The sequence below is a fragment of the Sebastes fasciatus genome, chromosome 11 (assembly GCF_043250625.1).
Source record: "Sebastes fasciatus isolate fSebFas1 chromosome 11, fSebFas1.pri, whole genome shotgun sequence".
Lineage (NCBI taxonomy): Eukaryota > Metazoa > Chordata > Actinopteri > Perciformes > Sebastidae > Sebastes > Sebastes fasciatus.
The window spans coordinates 9,422,575-9,445,469 of NC_133805.1; the positions used below are offsets into that span (position 1 = coordinate 9,422,575).

At 40.3% G+C, this 22,895-nt stretch overlaps 1 protein-coding gene across 1 annotated transcript; it reads left to right on the forward strand.

The window, feature by feature from the left end:
• The first annotated feature begins 11,662 nt into the window (after nt 1-11,662).
• On the forward strand, nt 11,663-21,929 carry LOC141776663 (cysteine/serine-rich nuclear protein 1-like). Its single transcript, XM_074650404.1, has 5 exons — nt 11,663-12,026; nt 16,333-16,550; nt 19,076-19,338; nt 19,424-19,726; nt 20,352-21,929. The coding sequence occupies exons 2-5, from the start codon at nt 16,334-16,336 to the stop codon at nt 21,333-21,335; spliced, it is 1,767 nt and encodes a 588-aa protein (XP_074506505.1). The 5' UTR covers nt 11,663-12,026; nt 16,333; the 3' UTR covers nt 21,336-21,929.
• The last annotated feature ends 966 nt before the right edge of the window (nt 21,930-22,895 follow it).

Here is a 22,895-nt window from a genome sequence, read left to right on the forward strand (position 1 = left end):
TTTTTTGTTTTTTTTGTTTGGTATTTAAGTGCTAATGACCGTGATGACAGTGTGATGCATTAAAAAACACTGAGAAACCAGAGAGCAGACCTGCCTGTTCTGTGACAGCTGCTCCAGTCAGATGCCAGTGTTGAAATGCCTGGCATACCCGCTCTGTTACTGTATTTCATGCCAAAACTCAGAGCAGCGGCATTTTATCTGCACCTCACATGTTGTCCACTTCATTATTGCAGCAGGGGTCACACTCATTCACCTCACACACACACTGCTATTCAGTTGCTATTCTGCCAATACACGACATATCCAATGCACAGGAAATGCTGACACTGCATGATGATTACAGTCTGGTGGTAATCATCAATGGATGTACAATTCAGCATAGCTGTTAGTTGGCACATGAATTATATACATCAATAAGTCAAAGAGAACTTTATATATTCATTTTCTTCGACACAGGCAACATGAAGTAATCATTAACTGTGTACAACATTTTACTATCAGTCGATTAGACTGTTGTCAGGCTTTTTAATAGGCTTAATAGGTGTTATCAGTCGCTATAAGTCCCATAGATGTGGGTCAATAGGGGCCTACTACACCCACTATTAGGTTTTATCATCTATTCACATGGTAGATCACCGAAAGAAAGTATAAAAGAACACGACAGCGACCTCTAGCGACTGTAGTTATCATGACAGGAGCAGAAGTGGAAGTCAGGTGCTGTAGTATAGACAGATTGATGGATGGCACACTAAACATAGGGTTTTCACCCAGGAGACCTGAGTTCACATCTTGTGTGAAATCAACAATGTATAATTGTGTTAATGTTCGTAGTTATTTAAACCCAAAACACAATGTTTTTCCCTAAACTTAACTAAGTGTGTGTTTTTTTTTTGCCTAAACCTAAAGAAGTTGTAGTTTTGTTGCCTAAACTTAAAGGAGTTGTAGTTTTATTGCCTAAACCTAAAGAAGTTTTAGTTTTATTGCCTAAACCTAAAGAAGTTGTAGTTTTGTTGCCTAAACCTAAAGAAGTTGTAGTTGTAGTTTTGTAGCCTAAACCTAAAGAAGCAATACGCCAACATTTTTTTAAATGATTAATTCACAGTCATAATTATTTTCAAGAAAAGACAAACTTTTATTCTGGACCTTTCTAACGGCTCTGTGGATGTATTATTATTTTTTTAATATTCGTGTTGTTATGGTCAGAGGGATCATGACAGATCTGGGCAGCAGGTTTCTCTGAGCCTTGCTCATCAGAAGCCATTGGTGGCACCTGTGATCACCCTCAGCTGTTGATAATCAGCCTGGCTGGGAGGCTATATATGCAGGTTGGCTGCACCCTGCTCATTTGGTTGTGTGTCTGCAGAGGGTCAACACCTTCAGTTGGCTTTCTGTGTTTGCATTGTGTTTTTGGGGGTTTTGATTTTGAGGCTGCACATCTTTAGCCAGCCTCTACTTCTCTTTTGTTTCCCCCCTCAGTAACTCCCGACTTGCATTTCATATTGGTCCGATACCTTTGTTGTTGGTCTATCATTTTTGGTAAATTTAGTGAGCGGCTGTTATATTCCCACAGTTTCCTTTTAGAAGCCAAGGGACTCCTTTTATTATTATTTCTGTCTGCGTCCGTTTATTTTGTTAGTTTCCCAGTGGCGACCTGTGTCATTCAGGTTTTAGTTTTTTTAGGGAACGTAATAGTCTACATAAAAATATTATCAATAAGACCTTTAAAGAGCTAGATATTTCTCATGAGTTGGTAGAGACCAAAACAGAGCTTAAAGGAGAGTGAATATTAGACTTACAGTTGCCCCATGTACAGAAACACGACTCCAAATGCGCTAATGTTGCTCTGTAACTACTGGATGTGTAAATATAAAACAGTTTGCTAGCACATTTGCCTTTTCAAACTAAAAGGTTGTTTGCCCCTTGTTTCTGCTGCCCCCAAGCAGCGAAATTTTGCATTTCGCATTATTTTGCTGACATGGAGCATGAAATGGATAGGCGGATATGGGCTGTATTTTGTTAGTGCTTTGCTGCCCGCTTCATGTTATGCATTCTTACGAGGCCTGTAGTCTGAGACTGTTCTTTGCTGTGGTTGCATTTCACATTAGAGCTTAAATTGTTTTCATTCAGCATCACAAGTAATGTTGCTTTCATCTGACCACATGACTTCACTCACATGGCATTTGGAGGAGAAAATAGTTGATTCATTTCCTCATGGAGAAAAACACACCACTGCTGTTTTTTTGGCCTTAATATCATTTAACAGCCAGGAGATGGAGCCAGAGCAACACGCCTGCCTCCATCAAATGTGGTTAAAGGGCATTGCAACTGCTGAACACAACATTGTTGTTATACTTAACAGTTAGGCAGGTGAGTGCACATGGCAGCTATTTGAGACCGGGGTTGGTTGGCACACTTTTGTGGCAAATGTTTTTCAAAATTGTAGGTGATTAAAGTCATGTTGTGCATTTGTACCATCACAGGGTCGGTTGGCACAATTTTAAAATGCTATATTTACAAAAAATTAAGCAACCAATAGAAACACTTTGACCATTTAATTCAAAAACAAAGAACAAGAACCAAAAAACATGAACAATTCAATAGAATATCTGCCTATTTTAACAGCAAAAACAACATTTTTAAGCAATTCATCAGTAGGAATGTATAATTACTTTTGCCATTGACCATTCAAAATAATAATTAACTAACAATATATAAAAAAAATGTTTTTAATCTCTCAAAATACCCCAACAAAATATATATTAACAGTTACATTAATGGACACAACCAACTCAAAATCAGTGTGCTAACCAACCCCGCCCAACTCTGTGATAAACGATGTTAGCCAGCTACCATCAGTCATCATAGATTTTCAAATGTTATATCAAAATATTGCTGATTCCTGTCTGTTAACTAGACATAACTAGTAACACATTTCCAATATCTCTATCTGTAACTCAGTATTATAATACATTTAGTCCACAAACCACTTTTTTTACTTTCTATACTATAAAAATTTCTGATGTTTTATCATAGTAGATGAGTGCAGGTCAAGAAAGCAAACATTTTAATTCTCCCTTTTTGTTTCTGTGACCTTCAAAGGGACCAGAAATTAGCTGTGTGTCAACCGACTCCGGTCTCCCCTACTAAAGGATTGTTCTGATCACAACGCACCTTAATGCTTTCAAGTTTCAAGTTATTTATTGTTTTATGCACAATTACAGAGAGAGCAGTCGTTGGTAATACATATCTTCCTCAGGCTCCCACCAACAATGCTCATTAAATATGTATAAAAAGAAAAAATCACACAAATAAAAAAAATAATAATTTAAGGAATAAAATAGTGCAGAAGTCAACAGGGAAAAAATATAACGTGAATGCATGAATACATGACCAGGGAAGTCAGACATCAGCAAGAGAAGCGAGAAGCCCACCCTGTATCTAACAGTTGTGTTGTCAGCCTTTAATGTATGTGTTTTGCCAGCTGCAATGGAAGAAAAGAGAGGCAATCAGTGGGTGATTGAGCATGTAGGGGAGGGAGGGAGGGAGTCAGACTCACCCACACAGCTCAGTACTGGCCCCAACAGCTGAGAACAGAGCAGGTCTCCTTCCTCCTGCTGCTGCTGCTGCTGTGTGTGCTCCTGCAAACGCCTCACATGGAGCCACATGTGACAGCCAACACCAACAGCAGAGTACACTGTGCTGGAGGAGCACGGGAGCTCCCACTGCACGGCTGACAGCCAGATGAAATAAGTGGCTGTAGATGAGAACAGGAACACTTCTTCTTCCGTACACACAACTTTTGTCAGTCTGTAATAATGGGCGCACAGCAGAGACGCAAAGAGAAATTCGTCTTTACTACATTCCTTCAGGGGAAAAATACACTCCTTTCGGGTCCACATTGCATCACACAGAGCAGTTTGTAAGTTTGTAAGAAAGGTCACCACAGCTCTCTGGCTAATGTTGACAAGAGGCTCATTGTTGAAGGGGGGAATGTCAAACCCAATCACACAGCTGCTTGGCTGTTACAGCTTGCGCTGCTCACATGCAGCGAGATAAGATCACTGCTGTTGAAAGTTGTGTAACCTACTTTGCACTCTGGGCTGCAGCTTGACTTGCTTTTGCAACAATACTGTAAAAGTGATAATGCATGGATGATGTTATATATAGTGACAGGGATACAAAATGTGCTTATAAGAAAATATTGTAAATAAAAAAATATATTATAAATTATATTATAAATTATTATAAACTAAGGCTGTCAATCGATAGAAATATTTAATCATGATTAATCGCAAATTAATCACACATTTTTTATCTGTTCAAGATGTACCTTAAAGGGAGATTTGTCAAGTATTTAATGCTATTATCAACATGAGAGTGGGAAAATATGCTTGCTTTATGAAAATGCATGTATATATTTATTATTAGAAATCAATTAACAAAACAATGACAAATGTTGTCCAGAAACCCTCACAGGTACTGCATTTAGCATAAAAAATATGCTCAAATCATAACATGGCAAACTGCAGCCCAACAGGCAACAACAGCTGTCAGTGTGCTGACTTGACTATGACTTGCCCCAAACTGCATGTGATTATCATAAAGTGGGCATGTCTGTAAAGGGGAGACTTGCGGGTACCCATAGAACCCATTTTCATTCACATATTTTGAGATCAGAGGTCAAAGGACGCTTTTGAAAAGCGCCATGCCAGTTTTTCCTCGTCAAAATGTAGCGTAAGTTTGGAGCATAATTTAGCCTCCTTTGCTTGTATGACATGGTACCAATGGATTCCTTAAGTTTTCTAGTTTCCTATGATGTCAATATCTTCACTCTAGCTTTAAAACTGAGGCCGCTACAACCTAAAAATCACAAGTTGCGATAATGCGTTTAAGAAATTAGTGGTGTTTAATACCCTAACAGCCCTAATTAAAACCATATTAGTTAATGAAACGACTTACTGTACATTGCTTTAAAATGTTGTAACATAGCAGCTTTGAGCCTTACTGTTTATAGCAATGGCAAAGCTGTTAAGTGAAGGCATTTGAATTATACATTGAGGTTCATCTCAGTCCATGCATTACAGCATAGATCTCTCTCATATAAATCTTTCAACCCTACATGCTGCACAGAGAGCACCCTTGGGCTCCAGGATGTTGCTGTAGCCCGAGTGGCGATGCTACAGAGATACGATATCACCCCTGGACCGGCCCCAGGATTAGGCCGGCGTACACTGGGCACACGGCCAGCGTCTGCCATTAGGGTGTCACAGGAAGTTCTCTGGTGTCGCCCCCCTGAACTGATACCACCGCACAGACAAAAGGATGGCAGTTGACGCATCACTTAAGGTGTCACTGTTGTGAAATTTTACCCAAAGTCTTTATCTGATGGCATTTTCCAGAGTGGAGAAAGTGAGATTGGAGTCTCTTTGATAGAAGTTTGGCACACAGTTGCGTTTAAAGGGGCCGAAAACACATTTTCGCAATCAGCTTCTCACTGAGAACAATGAGGTCCAACATGAACACAACATTCTGCCAAAGTTCAAAGTATTTGTGCACCAGCATTTAGTAACATTTTAATCTGAATTTGATAACAATTGTTGAGTACAGAAGGGGTGTAAATATTAACCAATACAACCGAACTGAGTCCGAGATTTGGCTACGTTGATGCCATAAACTGTATATTAGAAGTGGAAGTAGTCACCGTGACGTCACCCATTGGATTGTAGACTGCCGTACCGAAGCCTTTATGATCTATTTGACTCTAAATGTGACCGTAATTTACTAAATGAACATCATGCTGTATTGAAGAAGACTTGAAACTAGCGATTGAGACCATGAACTCATGTTTACAATGTTTACAGAGGTAATAAATCAAGAGAAGTAGGCTCATTTTCTCATAGACTTCTATGTGAGGGATAATGCACAGTAAACCAGTCATTGTTGTGAAATAATGCATTGTCCTGAAGGGGTTTCACAACAATGACCCGCTAGCTGTACATTATCCCGCTTATTACACGGCTACTTACTAAAGAAATCAATAATCTGACACAAAAATGGTCCTCCAGAGTACGACATCAGAACTACGCCCAACGGTCTGTTATAAAGAAATAACCGTAGAATGCTGTGATTGACCAATCAGAATCAAGTATTCAACAAAGCCGTGTAATAAACATATATATACTTTATACTACTACATATATATACAGTATTGGTTTTGCAACCAGAAGAGTCGCCCCCTGCTGGATATTAGAAAGAATGCAAGTTTAAGGAACTTCCGCATTGGCTTCAGTTTTCAGACCCGAAGGTTGCCCACTAATTGAGTTTAGATTGTATACCCTCGTGTCAAGATGGAAACTCTCGCAAGATGGTTAAGATTAGGATAGGTCATCGGGCAACAGTGATTAAGAAAACATACTTATTAATATTATATTCAATTTCTGCCCCCTAAATGCTACACACTGGTCCTTTAATGTTATAGAGAAATGCTTACAATTTTAAGTTTTCAGGGTTTAATGTTCTGAACACTCATTGTCTGCATTTATACCTAGAAAACTGACGCAACTGCTTCAGACATGAATAACAAAATTTAAAAAGATGAGCAAACACTGAAGTTAGAATAAAAGGATCACGTATAAGGCCAAGAACACCGCTGACGTCAAAAACGATGACAATAATGACCGCAAAGATGTTGATGATAGTAGTGCTGCTGCTCTACTGATCACGACGACGAAGACAAACACAAACACAATGATTCACTGCTTTACCATCCTCTAAAATAGAAACGGCTGGACTATATTTGCCCTTGCGACCATGGTGACGACTGTCAAAACATGACATCAGAGGCTATGTATAAAGGAGCCGACTCATGTGTGCTCATGACATTTCCACAGGAGGAGTCGGAGTAAGACACCGACGACTCAGAGAGAGAATGTGGGAGTATTTCTCAATATCATGAGGGAGTGAATCATGTTCAGTTTCTTTTATTATTGTATCTTATTGTATTTCATTGAGTATCTATCTATCTATCTATCTATCTATCTATCTATCTATCTATCTATCTATCTATCTATCTATCTATCTAGTTCTGTTTTCAAGGAAATATGGCTCCTTTTGGCACCTTACATTACCACCTGACTGGAAGGCAGTAAACGCTACCTGATACTTCCTGTTATGCCCAGGACAACAGAGAGTGATCTTTACTGTAAAAAGAGGGGTAAATCCCTGAGATCGTATCCACAGTGACGGAAGGAGGAACTGGGCCACAGTTTCACATGCCTGAAGCTTTGTCAAACCCCGTCAGTATATTGCTGTTATGTGGGCCATCGCTGGCACAGCTTGACTGAGAAAACTGGGCCACAAGAGCCAGTGGCAGCAACCTGAGAGGCTGCCAAAATGTAGGTTAACTATAACGTTATGTAACATGGACTGTGGACGGAGAGCACAGTAGAGGGTTTAACTCTCACTGTCCTTACACGAGCAGATATATGAGGGGGGATCATCTGTCAGATACAGAATATGAGTCGGTGACAACGTCGAGCAGAGCAGCTCTGACATGAATCTGTAATCCGCAATATGTCACTACTTCATTGTTATTTACATGACGTGTTAATGGAATCAAATCTGGAAAAACAGGTTAGGAATCTGGGTTAGTTTGACTTTAATGGCTGCGTTGATGAAGTGAATGGATACAGCAAATCGTGCCAATCTAGAAGCAATCATTGTAGTGCTACTTGAGTGAAACATTAAAGAGGACCTACTGTGCTTATTTTCAGGTGCATACTTGTATTTTGGGTTTCTACTAGAACATGTTTGCATGTTTTAATGTTCAAAAAAGACTTTATTTTCTCATACCGGCTGTGCTGCAGCACCTCTTTTCACCCTCACCCTCTTTTGCCCCCTGTAAAGCCCAGTGCGCTCTGATTGGTCAGCTTTGCTCCAGCTCCACTCTAACTAGCTTTGCTTGTCTGCATGCCAAATAGGGATGTGACGTTGCAGAAATGACACTCATTATCTGTAGCGCGCTTACTTTGATCTTTACCATTGGATGCATGGAGGTATTAAAAGAACTGGATACTGCGTTGGAGGCGGGGCCCCGTTCATTCCTATGAGAGTTGCTCATTGGCGCTTGAAGCCTAAATGGCTCGACTTCCGTCTGGAAAAGTACCCGGATCTTGGCGGAGTAGCGTCCAAGACGATTGGCGTGGTAGTAGTCTACGGGGAAAAATATTTTTGGGCCCAATGCATCACGTGACTGACACAGAAGTTGCAGTACCGCCGTTTAGCCACTACGAAAGTCTGGATCGTCGACCGGCGCACTTCCTGGGGGCTTGGTTGGATGGCCGTTCTCAGGTCGAGCTTTCGCTACAGGGACGCAGGTTTCCACCCGGCGCCGCTCCGCCGCGCACACCGGCTGTGACCGCTCTGTCCTCCACACTGTGATTGCCTCATTAACGTTATGGTTCCCTTATAGTATTGGGATTAAATCCGAAATATTGCCAAATAGGTGCTTTTGCTTTTCGCTTTGAGACCAAATCCTCCGCCATCGTCTTGACTGTCAACTCTCTCTCGTCCCGTGTGTGAAATCTGACTCCTGCTACTGTGTTGAGACTCTGTACAGAGCAGACACTTTCACTTTCACGTTTGTAGCGTCTGTTGTCCGACTATGTATTGATAACACGGCACTGATACGCGAAAATGAATTAAATGGGTTTTATTCATTGGAAAAAACGACGGTAATGTAATCGCTGGTGCCCGACCACCGTGTAACACCGGTAACACTGGCTACCGCGGCAAGCCTAGTGCCAAACTAGCCGCTAGACAGGTATTTACGCAAATGTCTTACTTGGTGACATCACCACGTTAACTCAACAGCGTTTCAGGCAGTTCAGGAGCAGTGTTTCTGTGGGGGAGAGTAACTCTCTTTGGCGTGGACTTTGTAACTTTGCAGACCTTTGACATGCACAAAAAACTATCTAACACACTAAAGGAAAGGGGGAAAGCACAAAAGTGTAATAGGTCCTCTTTAATTTTCTTCCATGACTCTGTCAGTGCTGCACTGGTGTGGTCTGAGAATAACACATTGAAACATGTGAAAAAATCACAAAAGGAACAGGAAACTCCAACTGTATTGCATAAATGTATTTCTGGACAGGCTGCGTGATTGCACTATAAATAGCCACGTAGCCTGGCGTAGCACTTTGATCATGTGTTATGAGTAGATGTCACACCGAGAGGATACACAGACTGGACGTATCTAAATGTGCCGTACATCAAATACTTACACACTTATTCACAAACCTGTGCTGTTTAACTATATCAGTACTTCCTTCCTCTCTTGCAGCACTGTCGGCTCGGTGTTTACTCCCCACGCAGGTCAGTGGAAAAGAAACATGCACTAGAGTGATCCCAGCCAAAATGGGTCACACTACTCGTAACACACTTCTACCGAGCGCTGAGGACAGGGGAGGACGAGCAGCCCGTCCTCTGACCTGAGTATTTGGACCAACAGGCTATTTAGGTATTACTGCAGTTTTTTTTCTTCAAACTGAAGCACTGTTGTGTATCAACACGGGGTCAAAGTTCAAGAGTGTTTGGATTCTTTCCGTTCATCTGTTAATCTGTCGCTCTGTTTGTCTGCCTCTCTGAGCTTCATTTTCCTCCCAGTCGGGGACACATGCAGAGTAAACTGTGATTATCTTTAAAAAGCAGAGAGACGCTGGAATGTTAATCCAGTCCATTTACGTTTTTCTCACTTCCCAAAAAACACTGAATTAACAGTTTTGAACAGTTCAAAATGAGCGTGTGCATGTTTGCGCAAAAGGAAATTTTCAATTTCTAACTAATGCCAACATCTGTTAACAAGAAATAGAATATAACAGGGAGAGGATTTTACAGCCAAATCCATAATCCTGCAGCTTCTCTTCACTGCAGGGAGCTTCCTGGAGTTTAGGAGTGTCTGACTTAAATCACCATCTCAGAGGAATGCCAGTGAGTCATGTTACAGTAATGTACGATGAATACCTGGCAGCATGTGTCACCTTTAATAGAAGTCTAATCAGAGGGACATTTACACATGATTCAAAAGACCAGACAGTCTATGATGCAAAGAAAGGCCATAAGGATTTTAATCTTATCAGAAACTCAATGCGTGTTTCGTTTTTTTTTTTAACCATTACATATTTACAATAATGTTGAATTTGTCAATCAGAAAAAAAAAAAAATATATATATATATATATATATATATATATTCCATGTATATTTTATTTTTTCTGAAAAAATATATATATACATATATATTTTTATTTGTATTTATTTATTTGTTGTGTTTATTTCTTCTTGTGAGTGTGTGTACCTGGGTGTGTTTTTGTCTTGTCTCAATTGTAGGTCTTTGTATTGTGTCATTTTAGTATGTTGAAAATAAAGATATTGAAAGAGATAATGCTGGAAGTTTATCAGTTATTTATTTACCACATCACTGGTTGGACCTGTGACAGACAGACAGAGGAGTGAGTCTGTGGGCAGCAGCAGCAGCAGTGACGAGAGCGTCTCCTGCCTCTGCGTGTGTCACCGTCTGCGTCAAGACAGCCGGGGAGCCTCAAAGAGGATGGATGTGAAGCGAGATGATACACCGCTCCCGACCACTTCCGGTTACGTTTGGCAGAAGAACTCATAGCCGGTTAACATTGAGTTTTAGCTACTTTAAGCTGAGGTTTAAATGTAAAAATTACTTCGTTTTATTTAAGCTAGCGTGTATCACGTTTTGTTGTAATTTATATATATTTTAATATTATATAATATTATATTTAGTTGCAACAATAATGTGTATTTTTAACAACATTTTATAAATTTCTGATGAAAAAATTTATTTTATGTCTAAATTGGAAAGAGTCACACAATAATACAAAAGTAAATAAATAAATAAGATACCTGAAGGATTCTAATCATTATATTTCATGGTGACATGAAGTGTTAGTGGTTAAGATCCCTTTCTTTTTTTCCAGTGTTCAAGGTAGTTTTTAATTAAGGTTTTACGTGACGTATCTTTAAATAGCAAATAGGACACTTTGCTTGATAATATAATGTATTATAAAGATTCATTTATGCATGTAATGTCCTGGGGACCTGTTGTAATTTGTGTTGTATTTTTGAGCAATCTCTGGCACAAGAATTAATAAAGTTCTATCTTATCTTATCTTATCTTATCTTAATAGTCTGACTTTTCCTACCTAAATAAGGGAGGTTTTTTTATTTATTTTTTTATCTTACAAAATATAAGTACAATAATAATATGTGCATACATAACTTCCAGGGGTACATTAAAAAAGTAGAAAAATAAAAATAAAAAAATAAAATACAATAAACAATAGAAAGATATACATCTATATAGAGAAAAATACAAAATCAAAATAGACATAGTTAGTTCTGATTGCCTTCTTATTCCTAATGTTTTTAATCGTGGTGCGATATTGTCTCAGTTCTTGATAAAAAAAATTCTAAATTAAGAGGTTTGGAGTCCGACCATCTCTTCTTGTGAATGTGGAATTTTCCCAAAAATAGAATAAACTGTACAAAGAACATATAATATCTTTTATTGTTCTCATTCACCTTCAAAACACATACAAATGTCCTTAAATGTAATTGTTTGGCCAGTTTTCCTTCTTAAATAATGTTCAGCATCCACCCAAAATATTCTACATACATTTATAAAACAATGTTTATTCTTCTAATTCACAGAAAGTATATTCCATATCAAGCTAAATAGGGGAGTTGTTAGCATATCCTGACAGATGTACGCATGTGCAAGCTCTGAGCAGGAAATTCAAAGGGGGATGTACTATCTTGTTTTTTAATTGTACTCTTTGGTAGCTGCCAGCCAGCCCTCTCATGTTCACACTGGTATACTACACAGTGAAGCTTCACATAAACACAGAGAGTCTCACAATGCTCAGCTGGCTGGACCCATAACTTCGTGTCAATTCCAGCTTTTGTTTTTTTGTTTGTTATTATGCTGCATTTTACTTCCTGGTGAGTAACTGACTGAAAAAAAATCACTGTCTTATTACTCCTGTAGGGTTTCTGTCACTAATTATAGTGGTTTATATATATGGTGACCATATCCTATTTATCACTTGTTTATCTAGAGTATAATTCTGTGAAATGTGGTTAGTTTCTACACTGTTATTGTGAATATTGCTGTGTTTTATGAAGACCCAAACAGCCTAAAAGTAGTAACTGTTGTAGTAATGTTACTAAATGTTTAAAGAAACTTCCTATGAGAGGACTCCTCTCTCTCTCTGTGTGTCTGTGCTGCTCGGAGGCAGCTCCAGCAGAGGAAGTTTGCTCTGGTTTGAATGGGACTGGTGGTGTCTCTGCTGTAGAGACAGACAGAGGAGGGGGGACAGTGTTGGCATTGTAGCCGACATGAGGGGTGAAGAGGTCAGCTGTCTAATAACTGTTATTATGCCAAACAGGAAACGACTCCTGCACTCCTGTAGGAGTTTAAACCTGCAGTAGACAGAATATTTTTTTTGCATCATTGGGCTAAAAAATTCCATAATAACCTTTCAGCATGTTGTAATTCTAGACTTCTGCACCTCTTCATGGCTGTTTTCAGGCTTTAAAGAATGTAGCCCGTGACGGGAGACTTTGACCAATCACAGGTCATTTCAGAGAGAGAGAGAGAGAGCGTTCCTATTGGCTGTTCATTCAACGGAGGCAGCTGTCAATCAATTGTGAACTCCTATCAAACTAGGCAGCGCTGATCAAATATGAATCATGTTTTCAGAAACATCTTGTAGTGTACTGTTTAGCTGTAAAATGAGAAAGTTTGCTCCGGCTGGTGGGCGGTACTTGGTATTTCCCATGGATGTATTAAGAGAACTGGATACAGCGTTGGAGGCTGGGCTGCGTTCATTTCCTATGAAAGTTGCTCTGTGGCAGATGAAGCCAGCGGCGATCTTCCGCATCCATTGGGCCCATGGCGGTCACGGGGTCACAGCAGTATCGCTGTCGTCTCGGCTTGCTAACTTCGCCTCCCAGCCCTCGCTCCAGCCGTGGTCTAGGTCTCATTCACATGAATGGAGGAAGGGAAATTCAAGTCTTCATACTGGGAAGTTGATTCACCTAAAAAAAAAATTATCTGCTGAGTTACAGACGTCTCTTTCCCAATGTAAGTCGATGGGAAAAAAGTATTTTTGGGTCCAATGGCATCACGTGACGGACACGGAAGTTGTAGTACCGCCGCTTGGCCACTACGAAAATTGCCATCAATGACTTGCGCTCTTCCTGGGGGACTTGGTTTTTTCCTCAACTGATCTCAACATGGCTGCCGGGTCACAAACTTTCTCATTTTACAGCTAAACAGTACACTACAAGATGTTTCTGAAGACATTTGAGGAGAGAAATAGGCATTACAGTGACATAATATTGATTCATATTTGATCAGCACTGCCTAGTTTGACCGTTTGATCGGAGTTTGTGAGTGACTGACAGCCGCTCAGAGACGTAAAGGCTCCAGCTCGGCTCTGATTGGTTGTTTTCCTCCGGTCTGTGAAATCTTGCAGATGCCATTAGGAGAACCGGAGGACACAGAGACACATGATTTTTTTTCAGATTACCTGTCTCATGCACTACTGTCAGGATATAGTGACCATTTCATAAATCATATTTGCTCCTTTTCTACCCACTGCTGCTTTAAAGTGTCTGAAAACAATAATGAAAATATTGTGAGCTTATTCTGCATCATGGTAGTATGCCCTGTAGCCTATTCTTAACCATCTAGTACATTAGAGTAATACAGTATAGTCCCCCCCAACTCCTGTTTCACACTGATGCTCACATGCACTATGTGCTTCAGCTGCTTTGAACCTTTAAATTATTGATGTGGTCTCAGTGGATACCCACGTGTACAGTAGAAAGTCGCTCCACTCTGTCAGATATTAAATGTAATAAATGTGAAATCATTTGGGACAAGAGACAGCTATAATAATAATAATACTGCAATGCAGCATTAATTGGAATTTCTTTTATTAAACAGCCATGCAGATGTATTTCAGCAGAGCTAAATCCCTTTACACCCAACTGCTTATGCAGCGCAGCGTTCTACTGTGTAAACAGTGTAATGGCGCAAGAAGTCGTCTCTTGTTTCACCTCTTATTTGCTGATGGATCCAGGAAGTTGCTCACTCCGAGTGCACACACACACACACACACACACACACACACACACGCTGACTGGTTTAACTATTTGCTTACTACAGACAATCAGAAGCTCCTTTACTTGTCAGTCAGTGGAGAGGTTTACGTTGCTTTTTGCCTGACCAGAAGCAGTGTTACTGTTTTACCGTGGTGAACTCTCTCTCTCTTTTAGAAAACACAGATGTCGTGTTGTTTTCAGTGGCTCGTGTTAAGTTGAACGCTCCCTTCCTTTCTCTCTGGGACTTGGAGAGGAGGAGGGGGGTGGGGGGGTCTAAATCCTGGTCAGCTGCTTGTATTACTGTCACTTATCCGACTAGGATGGAGTTTAAAGCACTTTGAGGTCAAACACTTCTGATTGTTTGGAGCCATAAAGAAGAATAAAAGTTTTATATTAAAGCTGCAGTAGGTAGAAATGGAGAAAATATGATTATTATTCTTATACAACGGTCACTATATCCTGACAGTAGTGCATGAGACAGGTAATCTGAAAAAACATCATGTGCCTCTGTGTCCTCCGGTGCTCCTAATGGCATCTGCAAAAGCCGAGCTGGAGCCTTGCCGTCTCTGAGCAGCTGTCAATCACTCGCAAACTCCGATCAAACGGTCAAACTAGGCAGCGCTGATCAAATATGAATCAATATTCTGTTACTGTAATGCCTATTTCTCGCCTTAAAAATGCTTTCAGAAACATCTTGTAGTGTACTGTTTAGCTGTAAAATGAGACAGTTTGTGACCCGGCAGCCATGTTGAGATCAGGTTGAGGAAATACCAAGCACCGCCCACCAGCCGGAGCAAACTTTCTCATTTTACAGCTAAAAACTACGAGATGTTTCTGAAAACATGATTCATATTTGATCAGCGCTGCCTCGTTTGACCATTTGATCTGAGTTCACGAGTGATTGACAGCTGCCTCCGTTTAATGAACAGCCAATAGGAACGCTCTCTCTCTGAAATGACCTGTGATTGGCCAAAGTCTCCCATCACAGGCTAGATGTTTTAAAGCCTGAAAACAGAGCCATGAGGAGGTGCAGAAGTCTAGTTTTCTCTCAGAACGCTTCAATTACAATATGCTGAAAGGTTATTATGGATTTTTTAGCCCAATGATGTCAAAAATATTCTGCCTACTGCAGGTTTAAGTGAATATTCAGAGTGCAATTGTGAATATTTGCTGGTTTTCTTTCATGATATTGAATGATATTTAACTTAAAATAGTTTGGGATTGTTGCACAGACAAAATTTGAATTCGGCTTTAGGGAAATTGTAATGTACGTTTTCAGTATTTTTATGGACCAAATTGCTTCCGAATCTATATAAAAGTAATTGTTTGTTGTAGCCTTAAACCAAACCTAGCAGTTGACCTGGCATCCAATAGGTCATATAGGCTCCCTTAGTGTCCAAACACACACATACTGCTAACTGTCTAACAGACTGATAACAGCGTTTCTTTACTTTAACACCGCTCTGCTTAGATTTTCTCTTTTTCACTCAGCAGCTTTGAGCAGCCCCGCTAAGGTTTGTAACCCTGAAATTACTCGTGTTTGGACTTATTTTCCATGTTCACATCCAAAAATAGCAGCCACTTGAACCATTACACCCCCCCCACCCCACCACTACCACCCTGCCAGTCCTCAACATGCAGCCATTGGACGGTCCGTTTCCACGTATTCTTCACAAAAAAACTTGAGGAATCATTGGAATGTTAATCACTCTGCAGGGAAAAGAGCCTCTTTTTTTTCCTTTTTTTTTTAAACCCTCTCAAGTACTCAGCTGGTTTGCAAGCAAAAGTAGGATTGCGGTTCACAATTGTACACACCAGTTTGTCAGATAATCACTATCAAGATGTAATTAGCCTAAACAAACTCGGGGCCCTGAAACCGGCTCGACCGGCAGCTCTCGACAGGAAGGAGCTCTCATTCCTCCGGTTGTCATGTTCAAAAGACGTATCATTTGACTGTGGGTCTCTCAAACAGAGGAGGAAACGCATCATTGTCGTTCCACTACTGATTTACATAACGTTTGGTTTTGTGTTGCGGGGTTATGAATGCTGAAACGAGTGGATAAAGCAGCACAATGACTGATCTGTATATTTATTGATACTAAACCAATGTGCCCTTTTTCTCTTTGTGTTCATGCAGAATGTCATTCAACCACCACGGCCAAACAATGAGAGGCATCCTTAAGAGAAAGTTTGCAGAGATAGATGACAACCCCTGCTACTCCTCCTCCTCCTCCTCTTCTCCGTCCTCCCTCTCCTCCCCCGCCTCCTCAGAGTGGGAGTCGGACGGGGAGAGCGGCCCCTCCGACAGCCCGGATTTCACACCTCACGATCCTCCTTCACCCTCCAGTTTACCCGGTAAGTCTCCACTTTCAAATAATGCAAACCACCTCCTTATCTGGCTTTTCTTTTTTTTTTACCCCCCTATTGGCGTTTTATAGGAGTGTCTGTTATCAGCCCGCAGCAGCGGTCAATATGAAAACGCCAACCTTTAGATAATGCACAGTGAATGACTCGCCTCTGGACCGTCCGGCCGTCCGCTGGAGTGGAAGATCATTTGCCTGAGCAATAGGATGTTGTGGAATCAATTTGAATAGCAAGGTCCCTTTAAACGAGTCACATCAAATGGCCTTATTAAGATATCACACAGCTGCACAAGGGGGGATGTTCTGCAGTTATTGTTGTGCAGTCTATTAAACCTTATGTCCTGCAACTAAGTCCCAGCAATGAAATTTATGTTCAATTTTGCAGTTCAATGCTTGATAAACATATACACAGTGCTATTACCCATGTTGACATAAAAACAATTACTAAATAATATGATTTATGAAGCATTTTATGGGTCCAAAGACCACTTTTCTTCATGTCCCTAAATCTCAATGATTAGATAATGAGCTAATTAAATTACAATATGTCATTATTTAGGGGAAGAAAAATCGATTCACACATGTATCCCGATTTATTTTTTACGATTTTTTAAATGCCAGAATCGATATATTTGCTTCATTTGAGTGTATGTGGAAGTAGAAGGAAGTTTTATTGTTGTAGTCTGAGTAACGTGACGTCATATCCGTTGTGTCCGTCAACCAAAACAAACGTATTTATGTATTTTGAACTACATTTTGAAAATAACTTAATATTACTATTGAATTCATGCATATTAGATGCTAAGAGTCAAAGCAAACGTAGCAGACCTCGCTTGCTGCCATTTATCTACAATATCAGCAAAAATGTCTGCAACGTGTCTTCACCGCAGCCGCTTTAGGTGTTGCGGTAAAGACGTTAGACATTAAAATTGCAATATCCGTCATATAAAACAACATGTTTTATTTTTTTTTTGTGCATGAACACTGACATCTACAGTTACTGAAACATGAAAAACAAAAATTGTTTATATCAATATCTACAGTGATGCAGAAAGCTTGATGAAAATGAATTTAAGTGTCTTAAAAAATATTATAGAAATTAAAAAAGCAAAATATCTAAAATGAACGTTATTGTAATGTCGTGATAAGGACATTTAGTAAGAACAAGTGACGAAATCTATAAAAAATAAACATGCAAGATATTAAAATCTTAACCACTATATGTAATTTTGTGTACCTGTTTATGTGTATTACATACTCTGATGGTTCAAATTAGAATGAGTGAAAAGTGACCGTAGTTGCAGAAACACACATGTATAACAGTTTCAGATTTGTTATTTAAAGTCACAGTGTAAACAGTGACCCAGTGTGGAGCTTTTCAGACGGACAGAGCGGCTGAGACGAGCTTAGTCAGCTGGTCTCGGTTGTTTACTGACTTTTAGAGCTGGAGTTCAGCCTCAGTTATGTGTGAAGGTTAGACAGTTTGTTGAAGCCAAACTGTAAACAACAGTAACCTGATGGATGTTGAAGACTAAACTGAACAGAAAGAGTTTGACTATGTTCTGGTGAATCTCCAAAGAACAGACCCCGGTTTACTTCTTCTTCTTCTCTCTGTACTATTAATGTGTCCACTGCTGCCTTAGACCCTTTGCTTGGTATTTCCTCTCCACATGTATGTTAAACTGATGTGACCCAGGCCACATCAGTGAAGCACCTGCAGAGTGACACCTAGTGGCCACTTACGGACCTGCAGGAGACAAAGCCTGTGTCAAAGTTCAAGGCCTGTATTTATTAAGTGTCAAGGGCTGAGGTCAAAAAGTCTTTTCTGCTGAGGAAGGTTCCTAACGGAGTGAAATGACCCGGAAATATCTAAGTAGCAGCAATGATGAGAGCTGTTTGAATTCTCTAAATGCTAAGGAAAGATGCTCCAATGCTTCCTTTCTTATCTCAATTAGCAAAGGATTCACTGGACCATCCTTCCCCAGAGGAAAGGAGATAATAACATCCCACAATTCCTTTCGGCCGCAACATTTAAAGCGACGCGCCATTCTGTCGTTCATGAAAAACAAACGATATCTTTATCTTGCATATTATCTTCAGACAGTCATATACAAATTGGGATTTAAATTGATAAATGAGGGGACAGTGACAACATAAATTTACATTTGCTTACATCTGATGTTGTTCTAACTTATATCATTCCTACAATGTTTATTTATTTTATAGTGAAAAAGTAAAATTGATTGAAAATTAGAAAAACAATAAAGGAATAAATAAGGTAGTAATAGAGATAAAAACAAGGGAGAAAAAAAAGAATTAATTAAAAAAAATGATTGAAGAATGATTTGATTTTCTAGTCCTGATGAATATGGGCCTAGAACTGGACTGCTCTGACAGACGTGCCGATGTTTCCCAGTATATCGTTATGGTCCTACTTGTTAAAGCACCAGATGCTCACTGTAAAACCCGACCCGACAGTGCCTCACTTTTTCCCATGTTTTTGTCTCTTTCTAACAGTTCGGTCCATCCTGAAGAGGCCCAGGCTCGCAGGAGCACAGAGCAGCGTGAGCTTTGACCAAGTGACGGTGTTCAGTTTCCCTCGCTGCCAGGGCTTCACCAGTGTGCCCAGTCGCGGAGGTGCCACCCTGGGCATGATGCAGAGGCACAGCGCCCTCCAAAGATACACAGTGGCAGAGCACGCACTGGAGCGGCGGCACGGACGCAGAGAGAGGCTCCGAGAGAGACGGAGGAAAGAGAGGTTGGAGTCGCTGAAACACAAAGTGAGTGCACTTCATTTTCTACATTAATTGCTGCGTCGCTCGTCTACGCCGGCGGTGTCCTTAACTTTATCTGTGCTGGTTCCAGTTGATCACCAGCGGGGCCGTTGACCAGAGAGAGGCAGACAGGCTCACGGTGGATCACATCCCGGATGAAGACGCCGACGTCCACATCAGCGATGCTGAGCTGGAAGACGGAGGTTTCCTTCAACCGTACTCCTCCAAACAGCGGCAGGCTCTCCTCCAGGCGGCGGGGGTGAAGCGTGTCGACAGGGAGGAGAAGAGGCAGCTTCACGCCCTGCGTGTCTCCAGAGAGGACTGTGGATGTGACTGCCAAGGCTTCTGTGAGCCGGAGACCTGCGCATGCAGTCTGGCAGGAATCAAGTGCCAGGTACGACACTTATATACATAAACAAACATTACTTCAACCTCTAACCTGCATAAGGGCTGATTATGAGCTCGATTTGGTCATGACGAGAATTTCTTCAAGTTTGGCTCAAACGTCCACTCAGACTCAAGGATGAACTGATTAGATTTTCGAGGTCAAAGGTCACTGACCTCACAAAACATGTTTTTTGGCCATACCTCAAGAATTCATATGCTAATTATGACAATTTCACACAAATGTACTAACAGGATGAAAAGATTTGATATAGATAACTTTGTAAACCCTATTTCTGAAGATGTATTTAAGATTTCTTCTTTCCTTTTAACTCTAACTTAATTTAATATTTTTAAATGTAGGTGATATATTTTCTGATATATGTGATGATGAATATGACATCATGATGATGAATATGACATCATGATGATGAATATGACATCATGTAGAGCTTGTTTACTCTATGATGTAAACAATTTTTATTACAATAACTGTATTGAAATCGTGCAGATAGCCTTTTGATCATTTCACCCATCCATTAGTGGTTGTTAACTTCAGATCCTGGTGTCAACACTGAACTGTTTTTGAGTACCCACAGCACTGAGTCTCTCTTTCTGCTATGTTTTGCCAACAGGTGGACCGCCTCAACTTCCCATGTGGCTGCACTAAGGACGGCTGTGGAAACACTCAGGGCCGCGTCGAGTTCAACTCCACACGCGTGCAGACTCATTACATCCACACCGTCATGAAACTCGAACTGGAGAGGCGACTGCAAGGTGAAACCCTGAGCCAAGAGGACCAGACGGGGCTTCCAGAGGACCTCCAAGAGTACGCGGACCGGGATGAGGCCGATCCAGTGCAGCAGAGTGTGCAGGACAAGAGCTGCCCCTTCGGGTTCACCATGGAGGAGGACGGTCTTCCTCTCACCATGCCCGCCACGCCTTCCTTTCATTTCACCCCGGACCGGATAGTGGTGGAGGAGAACAGCTGCAGCAGCGACATGACCGAGTCCTCTTGCTCCTCCTCTGACTCTGATGCGGGGGGATGCCTTAACGGGAGTCAGAATCTCCTCCCTGATGTCGACGGAGAGTTGTCCCGTGCCCTCAGCATCTGCGACTCTGAAAACGATAACTACTCGAGGCACATAGGAGAACCACTGACGCAGCACAGCAGCAACTCTGCCACTTACAGCACACCTACTGACAGTACAGGACCACTTCCAGCCAACGCATTCACAGACAACATAAGCAGGACCTCGCTGACGGATTACCTCGACGAGAATGCAAACCAAGCCAGAGACTTCTTCGACAGCGACTCTCTCGAGGGCTTCCCCAGCACCCCCTCGCCCACCATGGACTATTTCTCAGGCAGGTACATGGACCTGAGCCTGTCGTCTGACACCGACATCGAGTTCTTCGACAGCGACTACTCCTCCGGACCTCTGCACAGCTCTTTCAAAGTACACAGACAGCCAGACAGCTTGTGCCACCTCCAGCTGTTCAGCTCTGTCAGTTTGCCACAGTACGAGTCGAGCACCTACCTCCTGGAGTCTCTGATCGGCCTGGCTGAGCCGAGCCCAGAGCAGGGTCGTGCAGTCAGCGATGCCCAGCTTTTATAGCTCATTCAAGGCATTCTAGTGACGTATCAAGAGAATTAAATGTATAAAGCACTGCTTTTATGTATTTGTAAGAATATTTCAATGTACAAAGAATGATTTTTTAAATATTTTTTCCTAGCTGGATATTTTTTCTATTGCTTAAAAATAATTTTGCCTTTATGTCAAAGAACAGACACTTGAGTAATTAATATATGACTTGTTTTTTATTTTTTATTTCCTGAACCTATATAATGATCTCTCTGACATGTTATTTAATTTCTTATACCACGGCCACAAAGAATATTTAGACTCAGCTCTGATGCTGCAGAATCATTGTTGTTTTAAGTAATATTATTACAATGATCACAAAGGTTGAAGCAATAAATAGTTCCCATTTAAAAAAAGTATTGCCCCAGGAATCAACAAAAGTATGCATATCTTGCAGGTAGCTGGCCGTGGTATGAGCAGGATAATCCACTTTGAAGCATGCAGTAATGAAAAGTTGTGAATTATTTCCTACTGCCTGGCTGATCGTGGATTATCCCATATATTGTTAAACAATATGTTTAAAATATTTCTGTATTGGAGTAATATAATAAACTTGTTTTTAATTTATTCACTTCATTTCAGATGTATTTAATGAGTGGTGTTTGTCTATTCATCTCCAGTACATGTGAAGAAACCAAGACTGGGCACTCGTCAAGTTATAGGAGTAATAATGATAATGACACATCAGTGTTTGGCTTAATGTATTGGTGTAATGACTGTGGTTCATGATTCTTCTAAAGCAAAGCTGAGAAGAAGAACCTCTTAAAAGTTTTCTTTTGACTTCTGTTATCATACACTAGAATTATGAATTAATTCAGTACAATCTCAAATATCTAACTCAGTCTAATGGTTTGCAAATTGCTGCAAGAGACCTTACAGGTCAAAGTGTCTGAGGGTCTGTTCTCCTGGTTGTTTTTAATGTAGCCTACTACTGCCACTAGTGAACTAGGGCTTTGCATTACCATTTCATGATTAAATACTCAATAATAATTTGACTATAAAATGTATTTCGAACATGTAGAATACAAAAAAATAAAATAAATAAAATAGGAAAAGAATGATCATACCAACAAGTGGACAGTCAGAAACAAGTAGTATTTACATACAATGAAACGCATAAGAAAAATAGATTGATTTATTGAATATGATTTACATATTCGAAAAGGAGTGAGAAGAAGTATAAACTTATTAAATCCCACCCCTTCTCCAAAAATCAATTGTTAATTATTAACCAGTTTCCTTATTGAGCCATACATATACTCAAATTAAACTTTCCTAAATATGTCTAACTATAATTTTTAAATTTTTAAATTTATTTATTTATTTATTTGCACATATATAAAACTGCACAAAATCCAGTCAATGAAAAAACAAACAAACGAGAAATGTGTCAGGAGCGGTCAAGAAGCCACAGGCTTATACAAAGGACTTCCCCTCCAACCCCAGGAGAAAAAAAAACAATAACAAAAAAGGAAGAAAGATCTAAACTAACATAATTTTAGAAATACAAAAGTTAAACAACAACAAGAAGTA